Here is an 11,631-nt window from a genome sequence, read left to right as displayed (position 1 = left end):
CTGCTGTGGCCTAATTCAGACTGGGTTTTATTTATTTTATGAGGAAAAAATTCCCTCTCAAAGGGTCTGGGCTGCGTGTCGGTGTTTGTTTCAAATCTAACAGGAGAGGGAGTGGGGGTGGGAGGGAACATTTTGGGAACATTCCTGTTCCTGAAGCTGTTGCTGTGGGCAGAGCCAAGCTGTTCCTGTTCATAGTAAACAACTCCTCAGACACCCCGCTGCTGATCCGCTCCCAGTGTCCACACACCCCCCTAAACATCCATCTGGAGCCACTCTTGGGGCCTTCTTGAAGAAGAAGGTGGTGCTGACACACCAGAGGTTCTGAGGAGGTGTTTGGAAAGTCCCCTGAGAGCACATGGTGTCCCCCAGGTGCCTGTGTGATCCTGTTCTCTCCACACAGCAGCCACCACCCTTTTTGGGTCTCATGGATGTCCCTCATGTCCCTCATGGTCTTGTGCTCATTTGGCAGGCTCTGGCTGTCCTGGATTTATCAGTTCTTATGGATGGAACAGAAGCACAAGTGTCCTGAGAGCACCAACCCTTGGGAAACTTTCTGCCACTGCCCTGCCAGCATTTACTTTTCCTTTCTTCAGCACTTTGTTGCCTGGGGACTATTTCCCCATCCCAACCTGTGGAACTCAGTCACACAGTTGGGGGATTTAGAACACATTCCCGGTGGAAGATGGTTTTCCAGAGGGAACAAACCACATGAGGGTGTTGCAAACTCTGCACTGACCCAAGAACCCCCCTTCTGTCCCTACTTCTGTCCTGAAGGAACCCAATCCTCAGAGTGGGACCTTCCTACAAGACCACAGAGAACAGCTCTGGTTCTACCTCCAGCTCTGGGAACAACAGCAGGAGGATGTGGAGCTGCTGGAGAGAGTCCAGAGGAGGCCCCGGAGCTACTCCCAGGGTTGGAGCCCCTCTGCTCTGGAGCCAGGTTGGGAAAGCTGGGAATGTTCCCCTGGAGAAGAGAAGGCTCCAGGGAGGCAGAGAGCCCCTTCCAGGGCCTAAAGGGGCTCCAGGAGAGCTGGAGAGGGACTAGGGACAAGGCCTGGAGGGACAGGACACAGGGAATGGCTTCCCAGTGCCAGAGGGTAGGGTTAGATGGGATATTGGGAAGGAATTGCTGTCTGGGAGGGTGGAGAGGGGCTGGAATGGAATTCCCAGAGAAGCTGTGGCTACCCCTGGATCCCTGGGAGTGTCCAAGGCCAGGCTGGATGGAGCAACCTGGGCTAGTGGAAGGTGTCCCTGCCCATGGCAGGGGAGTTGGAACAAGATGGTCTTGAAGGTCCCTTCCAACTCAAACCATTCCATGATTCCACAATTCTATTCCCTGTACGAGTTCTTGCCTAGGAGTGCTTTTGCTGTCCTGACATGACCCTGTAGGACACCCCAGAGATTTTGGGTTGTAAATCCACATGAAACACTTGTCGCCATGCCAAGGCTCAGAGAGCAGTCGTGACATGGAAGTGCTCCTTTGGTGCTTCAAGAGACAAGGAAACACTTCTCCACCCCACAAACCAGAATATTTTCATGGGGGGCTGTAAAAGTTCATGAGGGTTTCACTATTTCCCCTTTACAGCCTCATAATCTTTACGGGGTTTTAATTATCCCGTGGTTTTGAAGCCTCCAGAAGTGGAAGGTGAAGAAAATTGCTGTGGTTCCTTTCATGGTTGAGTGTCAGTCACCAGCTCATCCTCTCCTGGGGGTCTTCTCCCTCCATATCCTCTGGATTAAGGATGATATAAACCTGCTTGACTGGCACAGATAGAATAGATAGGGATGGATAAATGGATGGATGGATGGATGGATGGATGGATGGAGGGATGGAGGGATGGAGGGATGGATGGGGGGATGGATGGAGAAGCCCTCCAGGGATATCATGGTGTGGATCCCCCCCAGCCTCATCCTGTGCCCTCCATTCAGAGACAGCTCCACCTGGAACAGTTTCCTGAGCCTCTTTCTGCCTTTTGTTGGCTCTGTTTTATTTCATTCACATGGGTCATAATTGCAAATCCCATTTGGAATGTGGTGATGGAAATAAAGGGGAGGGCACTCAGACAGGGAGAGGTGCCAAGAGGAAATTAGCATTGCAGGAACGTCAATTCTACAGCTCACAGACAAGCTGGGAGCTTTTTTGGGGGAGGAAAAGAGTCATTTGATGGAGCTGAGACTTGGAGAAGTCACCCAAATGTCAATTCTGTTGCTCATAAAGAAGAAGGGAGATTTTTTGGGGTGAAAAGAGAGTCATCTTACTGAGCTGAGGTGTGGAAAAGTCATTCAAATGGCTACTTGTAATCTAATCCTTAGTCCTGGGCGTTAATTCCCGTTGGGGCACACAAGCCCTGTCCATCCCTGCAGACCCTGCAGGCCACAAAGCTGCCTGTCCTTGGATCTCAGGAATTTATTACCCAAGGATTCATCCCACCACATTTGAAATTCCCACAGGAATCCTATCCCAGTAGCAACTGGAGCCTGGGGCAAGGCCAAGTGGCCTCGTTGTGTGCGGACAGAGCAGGGGATGTTCTGCCCTGAGGGGGTTTGTGCTCCAACATCCATGAGGGATGAGAAACTCCAAAGTGCAGGGAAGTCAAATATTGCTCTCCAGGCCCTCATCCCTGGTGTATTCACCCCATTCTTTCATTACAGGGCAAAGCCACGTTGTCAATCCGAGCCGTGCCCCGCAGATCACGTTCGAGCTTTCGCATCGAACGGGCGGACGTGCTCAGAAATGAGGCATTTTACTTCATTTTCCCTTCTTTCCTTTGCTGATTGGATCTAACAAGTGAGCCGGGAGGGGGGGAAAAAAAAAATGAAGTGGCTGCAGCCGGCATGTAATCATTAAATTTGCTCTTGGATGACCCATGTGAAAACCATCAGCAGCGATTTATTGGGAAGTTCGTTGCACTGCTGTTCATTATTTACTCTGTTAAGCTCAGGCACGGTGGCAATCAGGGGAGAAAATTGGACTGTTAGGGCCTTGGACTTCAGTGTTTGTCACTTCCTCTGCTGAGCTGCAGTGTGAAATGTGTGTGTTTTGCACAGACAAATCCCCCCTCGGGCTGCTGCAGCTTCTCTGAGGGCACCCGGGCACCATCGGAGAGGTGAAAACAGGGATGAGGAGAAGGAGGGAAAAATACAAAGCAGCCTGGATGCTGCCCCTGGTGTTGAGCGTTTCCATAGGCCTGTGGTGACTGAAATCAGTGTCATGGTTGTTTTTCATGCCTCTGTCCCCCCGCTGAGGCAGAGCTGCTGCTCTTGCTCCTGACTAAATCCCCTCCATCGCTGGGCTCTGACAAGCGCGGGGAGGCGTGGCCTAAGTTGGGTAGTACAGGGACTAAAGGGAGAGACCCGGGCCTAAGAAGGTCTGGGCACAGGCCTGGGGCAGTGCCTATCCCTGTGCTGGGCACTGGGGAGGCCTCCCCTGGAATCATGGGGGCAGTTCTGGGCCCCTCCAGAGGGGCTGGAGCGTATGTAGGGAAGGGAAGGGAGCTGGGAGGGGGCTGGAGAATTTCTGAGGGAGCTGGTGGGGCTCAACCTGGAGAAAAGAGGGATCAAGGGGGACCTCGTGGCTCTGCAAGTCCCTGACAGGAGGGGGGAGCGGGGGGGTGGTCTGGCTCTGCTCCCAGGGAACAAGGGACAGGAGGAGAGGGAACGGCCTCCAGCTGTGCCAGGGGAGGGTCAGGCTGGACATCAGCAGGAGTTTCCTCATGGAAAGGGTGTTCAGGCCTTGGCAGGGGCTGCCCAGAGAGGTGGTGGAGTCCCCACCCCTGGATGTGTCCAAGGAAGGCCTGGCCATGGCACTCAGTGCTCTGGGCTGGGGGACAAGGTGGGCATCGGGCACAGGGGGGATCCATGGGCTGGGAGGGCTTTTCCAACCTCAGTGATCCTGGGATTCTGGGATTCTATGATTCTATGAACCATGGAGAGTGGAAAGTGGTCTTTGTACTTTGAGGGTTTCACCTCAAACTACTTATTTTCCAACCTGCAACATTTCCACAACTTGAGTTCCCTGAATCCCATTTGCCACCTTCCTAAGGGGACAACAGGACAGGACAAGAGGGAACGGCCTCAAGCTGTGCCAGGGGAGGGTCAGGTCGGACATCAGGAGGAATTTCTCCATGGAAAGGGTGGTCAGGCACTGGAAGGGGCTGCCCAGGGTGGGTGGTGGAGTCCCCACTCCTGGAGGGATTTAAAATCCCTGTGGATGTGGCACTTGGGGTGACCTCGGCAGTGCTGGGTTAACAGTTGGACTCCATGATCTTACAGGGCTTTTCCCAACCTAAACATCTCTGTGATGCTCCAAGCCCCTCCTGACCCCTCATCCAAGGTTTTTAAGCCCCTTGCTTTGCTCTTGCAGGTGCTGTGACACACACACTCCTCCCACACAGCTCCCCACGGAAAAGCTCAGAGAGCTTCAGCAAGAAACACGAGAAGATCTGGGGGAAAGGAGCAAACCCAACCCATTGGCTGCAGGATTTAAGGAGCTTGGATGTGCTTCCAGCAGGTTGAACACCAGGAGCACAGCCCTGGGAATAAGCTGAAGGGAAGGTGTCAAATAAACTCTCACCTCTGCCCCACCACCATGAAAATTAGTCACGCAGAGCTGGGTTAAATGTGATTTAAGCTTGATTTAAACCTCATTTATCTTCCTCCTCAGGAGAACCAAGGCAGCATTTGGGGTTTCCCCTTCCTCCCCACACCCAGCTGGGTCCTTTTAGTGCTTCTTGGTGAGTCACCGAGTGAGTTTATGTGGGGGTTTTATGGGAGCAGTGCCAGGGCTGCCCATAAATCTGCTTTGCACATGGCACATATTCGGGAGCTGATTGTTTTTATAATTGAATAGTAAATCAATGTATTTAAGGCCAGTTTGCTGTTAACACTCCTCTGAGTATGAAATACTCTCTCTGTCGATAGAGGGGAGGCTTTATTAGGATAATAAGTACTTGATTTAGAGCCTCACTTCTGGTTTTCAGGGTTATTTTTAATGGCCACTTTGGCGTTTGCTGTTCCAGAGCCAGGAGAATTTGGGGAACATTCCACGCCACGGCCAAGAACTGTTTGAGATGTGCCATGAGACCAAACATTTGGGTAAACTTTTCACCCTCTGTACCACATCAGCCCCTTCACCAATGACAAGAACAACAGATTAATGAGTTCATTAGTTCATTAATGAATTCCTTAGCACAGCCTGAGTCGCTTCTCACCTGCCTGTGCTGCTCCATCCCCTTCTTTAAGCTTTTACCTTGAGAAAATGAGAGCAGTGGGGGCTCTTTTAGATGCATTTTTGGGGCTGAGTCCACCTCAAACCACTGAACTTCACTGATCCAAGCTGACCATGGGGTGTGCTGCCCTTTCTCCCACCCTCCTGGATACCCATCCTCCTCCTCCTGACTGAACGTCGGCCTAGAAGGTTTATCTCTCCTTGGTGCATCCAGAAATCCTCCTTCTCCCGGGAAGAGCAGGAATGTGTCAGGTGAGGCTGGGAATAACTGAGCTGGTGCTCATGAATCACTCAGAAGAGCAGCCTGGGCTGCTCTGAAAGTCCCTCATGTGCAGGATTAGCTCTTTCCAGCTCCTCCAACATTCCTGGCCAACCTTGTTTTCCAGGAGTGACCACAGGAACAATAAATAAGAAAACCAAGGGAATATGGTAACATTTTGGGGGATGTGAATCAAAATCTGCTGGGAAATGGTGCCCATAAAGACCATGGAGAAACTGGGGCTAAAACTGGGAGCACAGGGGGTGGAAGACAAGGAGAGGGAGGTGCACAAATCATTGAGAAAGCTTAAAACCCAACATGGATCTTGGAGGGAGACGGACAGACAGATGTCAGCCTTTTTGGATGGCCTTGCTTAGGAGTTTATGGAGGAAAAAAAGCTCAATTTTCCATCCTTTCTGCCAAGGAAGAGAACATATCCCGGGTAATCCCTGGCTGGATGTGCCGTGCTGGACAACTGGAAGGAGGAGGTCCAAGGTGACGTTTCCCAACTATTTTCTGGGTCCCCCAAAATTCCCATTGCCACAGAGGCTTTTTTTGTTTCTGCTTCTCTTTTTGACGGCCCTGTTCAGGAACAATCTGTCTCTGGCCCCAAATCCACGAGGTTGATTTCCTTCCAGTTGCCATCCCTCGTTGGAGAGGGATCTCCAGGGAGCCATTTCATCCTGGAGTGTGTCAGCCAAGCCAAACAGACGGGGTGGGTGGGGGAGACAAGGAGGGAGGAAAAGTGCATTTCTGAGGTTTTAATAACCCCTTCTCCTGCCTGAATCCCAGTGGAAGGGCGGGCATTTTCCGGATGGTAGCAAATAAACTCTGTGACGCTTCCAAGCTGAGAACTCATTAGCCCGGCTGGCCCTGCTCCAAGCTCCATGGCAGTCCATGTAAACCTCAGTTGGAGCTGCCCTTTCCCTGTCATCTGTTCCCAGGAAACCTCCAGCCCTGTCTCACAAGGACGAGCTGCCCAGCGAGATATTAATTTGATTATGTGCGTGGCCTTTGCCTCTCTGAGGGATCGGGAGCTCGGGGAAGTATCTTCCCAAAAAAACCTGCTGCATGTGAATCCGAAGCTTCTCAGCTGCCTTCCCGACACCCATCTGCTCTCCATGTGGAGCCTGGGGAGCTGGGAGGTGTTTGTCTGGCTGCCCAGGTTGCAAAGGCACAGCACTGGACAGGAAAAAATGTATGTGTTATATATATTATATGTCCATTTGTGGGATTTAAGCCCAGCCACAACCTAGGCTGTGCCAGGTTAAATCTGCTCTTGGTGGCAGTCACTGCCACCTACCACAGATGGCAACGGCCTCCAGAGCAACCACAAGGGTCCAAGTCACCACCTTCTGCCCTGAGGCTCCAAGAACCACTCACTGAGTGACAGAAAAGCCACAGGAGCTGCACCAGGTCCTGCCAGGGTCCTCATCCCTGTGTGGCTTCAAGTTGTCAGGCTCAGCCAAAGCTGTGATGTTGAATAAAGAGGCTTTTTTTCCTCTCTAAAACCTCACAGATTTTCCATATCATGAAGTTTTCCCAGTTCTCAAAGCCCTCTGTCAAGCTCCAACTAAAGGCAGATGTTTCCACAACTCCTCTGGGTGAAAAGTGTCCCATCTCCTGCGGGCTTGACCCAATCGCCCCTTGTTTTAAAATGTGGGAAGCAGAGTAAGGAAACTCCACAGTGGCACACTCAGGGGCGTGGTGGGGCCAGGCAGCACTTTTTGGGATGCCAGGGTGGCACGTGGTGGCCAACAGCCACATCCTGTGATCCCACGGAGCCCCAGCACTGGAGGGAAGCAGGGCATGGAGGATAATCCCGCAGCGAGAGAGCACACGGTTCCCCTCAGAAAGTGGCTTTCTCTGTTTGCAGAAGGTGAAATCTGCTGATGGAGAGTACAAAACACATGGATTTGGGAAGGAGAATATCCCAAATAACATGAAAGCTTGGAGCAGCCACGGAACAGCACAGTAGGGAGCTGCCCTGGAGCAACTCCTGCTTGGCTTCGTAGCTCTGCCGAGTCAGGAATTGTTCTCCTGGGTCACAACAAATCCCAAAACATACTCCCAGATAGGATCCCTCCTTCCCTTTCAGCATCTTCTGTCCTTCCCTGAGCTTTCCAACCTTTCCCTTTGCTGCCCATTCCTAAGTAGAATCCTGGACACTCAGCAGCTGGAGAAGAGCCTCCTGTGTGCCGAGGGTGTGGGAGGAGCGCTGGGGTGCTTAGTTGGGAATAAATCCCAGGAAGGGTTTTAACATTTATGGCCAGTGAGATAATGAAGGAAGGTCATCTGGGGGAGCTCGACTCCAGTTTTCATAATGTTTCCCTGAAGCCCAGAGATAAAAGTCAAGGGGTGACGTCCATTAGGGAGCTTTTATATTTTTTTTGTTTGATTCTTTTTTCAGCAATAGCCATCTCCTTAGGAGATGGGCGTCACTTTGTGAGCACAGAGAAGGCAATTATGTGATGTTTAAACCCAGAATTACAGTACTCAAGGCTCACATGACTGTCACCACCCATACTGGAGATCCACTGTTCCCAACCTTAAATTGTTTTACCATATGGAGCAACACTCTTCCTGGGTTTATCTCTGCATTTGGAGACATCCAGACACATCTCCTCCTCCTCCCCTCTTTTATTTTCTGCCTTTACCTTCTCATTTTACCCCGTCCTGCAGTAGATGATAGACTCAAAAACTCAAATACCTTTAGCATCTTTAGTTCAGACTTCTATTAAGAGCAGACCGATGTCTGCAAGATATATGTGATAAGTAAAACCAGGATAACAGACAAAAAGATCTCAAAAACTGTCATTTTACTTCTCTTCCTCTGTGACAGTCTCATCTCTTATTATTTCCCAAATATTTCCGTCAAAATGATAATATAGATTTTTTTTTTTCCCTCCACCAGTTCTGAAATTGTACTTTTTTTCCTAAGGAAACACATTCCTTCCTCCTTTGAAAGCGCCCCAGGCCCTCACTCCTGCAGATGGTTGTGATTCCCAGTAGAAATGATGGATGGCACCAGCCCTCCCAGACAAAAAAAAAATAGGAAAAGCAAGGTAATGGTGCCCTGGAGATTATTTGATTATCAAAGGAGTTAATAATTGTCATTGTTAAGGGTATAGAAATTTGGCAGAAAGTAATCCCCTTTGATTTCCAGCTGATTCTCAGAGATGGGAATTAATTTCTGATTGTAAAATTATAAAATAAATTCAGCATTAGAAGTCTGGTCAAGTCCAAGAAGAACTTGTGCAATTGCAAACAGCACGATTTATAATCTTATAAATATTAAAAAACGTGGATGTGGCACTTGGGGATGTGGTTTAGTGGTGGACTTGATGGTTATTGATTACTGGTTCAACTCATTGATCTTGGAGGTGTTTTCCAACCTAAATAATTCTATAATTTTATGATACTGCAGGTAGGTTTGGCCGAGTTCAATGAGAACTTTTGTGACCTGGAGTCACAAATAATACAATTTATTGGAGCAACAGGAAAGTGGATTCAGGATTGCCAGTGATAAATGATATATGCACTGATGATAATACCTGTTGTGACAGAAAATACAGAAACAGAGATCTATTAGTGCTAAATATATAAATATATATATCAATTTAATGTTCCTGGGGCTGCTCCAATGCGTTGGAGGCACAAAGGTCCCTTCAAGGAAGGAGGAGAGACATGGTGGTCAACAGATTCAAAAAAGAAGACGTGTTTTCCCCTTCGAATTTTTACCCTGAAATCCCCCTTTTATCCCATTTTTGGCCCTTCCCAATGGAATGGAACAATCACAGGTGGGATTTTGGTGACCGTGGTTATACATGGAGGGCATCATGTCCTCTTTTCATTTTGATCCTTAGGGGTGTGATATGCGAATTTAAACCCCTCAAATATGACCTCTCAAAATATGAGGGTCTCAGTTACTTTATAGTTGACCAAAAATGTAGAATAAACGCTTTGCTCCCCATGCAGGTATTGAGGTGGCAGTAAAGGCTCTGTGACCTTTGTCAGAGGGGCTTGGTGAGCGTCTTTATCTCCTTAAAGTGACAAGGTCACTTTATATCTCTCTCTATATTTATATATTTATGTATAAAAAAGGTTTGTTTTATATATAGATATTTAAAATATATGCTATTTTATGATATATGCTATTTTATGATATATGATATATGATATTTTATATTTAATATAACAATAATATGACAATAATATAAATATATAATATAAACATATGATGTTTTATATTATATAAATAATTATGTTATATTGTATAAATATTTTATATTTTATATAAATAGATAAATATATTTTATATTATAAAAGATCTGGTTTTATATAATATAAAATATCTGGTTTTATATAATATAAAATATCTTATATTTTATACAAACATAATATATATAAAATATATTTATATATATATAGTGTATACATATATATGTATATATATAAAACCCCCAAGGGTTTGTTCTGCAGTGTGAAGGCGAGAGGGGAGTCAGGCCAATGGCCGCCTCAGGGAGACGGACTACAACTCCCAAGATGCTCCGCGGCCCGGCGAACAAGGCGAGGGCGCGCCGCGCTCCGAACTACAACTCCCAAGGTGCACCGCTGCACGCTCTGCGTTTCTATTGGCTGGTTGGGCGGTCGGCGCGAATCCTCTGAGGGGGAGCGGCGCTTCCCCGTCTCCATGGCAACGAGACGGTAAACAAGATGGCGGCGCCCAGGCCTGAGTAGAGACGGGACCGACAGCGCGGCCCCTCCGCCCCCTCTTTTCTTATCACAGCTCATGGCGGGAGGCGAGGAGAACGGCCGAGAGGGCAGCCACGAGGAGCGTCTTACCCCTTCTCGTGAGCCCCCGCAGCAGCTCGCTCAGGGGCGCCCCGAGGAGCAGCCCCAGCTCAGCCCTCCTGGCCAGGAGGACCATGAGGAGGAGGAGGGCGAAGGGGAAGAGGAGTCACAGCGCTCAGAGGTTCAGCTCAGGGCTGTCCATCTGTCTGGGGAGGGGGGTGCTCGTGAGGGGACAGCCCTTTCCCTCCTCATCCCTCGATGGAGATTTGAGGGAAAGAAGGGGGAGCAAGTGGATTGTGTCCTCTCACCTCTCATTTCTACCTTTTTTAGGGTCTCTTGGTGTCCAAGGTACTCCTGGATTGCCCCCCTCTTCCCTTCCTAGAATCATTTAGATTGGAAAAAACTTCTAAAATAATCCAGTTCTAACCATTAACCCAGCATTGCCAAATCTCCTTGGTATACAAAGATTAAGGATAAGCTGGCACATGTATGGCCAAATTAACCCATTTTTCCTGTTCAAATTCCCAACCCTGAAATTCAGTCAGCCTCTGGACCCAAGTGAATTTTTAATCCTTCCTCTACTGGGCTCTAAAGTGCCCACAGCAACATCAACATTACTTCATATTTCACCTATAAATATATGATAAATGCTTCTCTTCTCCCCACTGCTGTAACGTGGAGGTGCTGTAATTTAGATGATCTCATTGTTTATCCTGAATTTAGATGATCACATTATTTATCTTGGTCCCTGGATTAGCGATTGTTGTGTGGCTCCTCCAGGCTTTTAGGAATTTCAGAAGCCACTGGCTTATTTTCTCATTAAACCTGCACAGGGGCTCCTCAGTGCCAGCTGTCAAAATGCCTTTTTGGCAAACATTTCTCTCCCAAGAGCAGCACTGGCTGCTCATGCTGAACACATTTATAGGGCTTCCATAATATGCTTATTGGGGTGCAACACTGGGGTTGTGTTGGTGCTGATTTGGTGGGATGTTAATGGGAATTTCGTGGCTCAGCATCTCCAGGAATGGGGTTTGTGTAGAGCTCTGTTTAAACCAGGAGGTAAAAAAGTAAAAATCCCCACAGAAAACCTGCTGGACCTTTTAAAATGTATAGAACTGGCACATGGCGTGTTTCTATTTCACTTTTTTGGGGTTGTATTCCTCATTTTTCCTGGGTTTTAGAGCCTTAGGATGCTCAGCATCTCTGAGAGTGGGCCTTTTATAGAGCTCTTTATAAACTCAGGAGGTAAAAAAATAACAATCCCAACAGAAACCTGCTGAAACATTTTAAATGTATAGAACTGATAAATAGCATGTTTGTATTTCACTGGGTTTGGGCTGTATTCCTCATT

General features: G+C 48.3%; 1 protein-coding gene across 1 annotated transcript in view; it reads left to right on the top strand.

Moving 5' to 3' along the window:
• The first annotated feature begins 10,128 nt into the window (after positions 1–10,128).
• The window catches only part of LRGUK (leucine rich repeats and guanylate kinase domain containing), a 47,860-nt gene continuing 46,357 nt past the window's right edge, over positions 10,129–11,631 (top strand). Inside the window, exon 1 of the mRNA XM_027669175.1 lies at positions 10,129–10,569. Coding sequence (XP_027524976.1) covers positions 10,279–10,569 — 291 coding nt within the window. The 5' untranslated portion in view covers positions 10,129–10,278. The remainder of the gene's footprint in view (positions 10,570–11,631) is intronic.

The sequence above is a fragment of the Corapipo altera genome, unplaced genomic scaffold, assembly GCF_003945725.1.
Source record: "Corapipo altera isolate COAL_440 unplaced genomic scaffold, ASM394572v1 228, whole genome shotgun sequence".
Taxonomy (NCBI): domain Eukaryota; kingdom Metazoa; phylum Chordata; class Aves; order Passeriformes; family Pipridae; genus Corapipo; species Corapipo altera.
The sequence above is the reverse complement of the archived record's forward strand: the minus strand, read 5'-3'. Positions and strand labels throughout refer to the sequence as shown.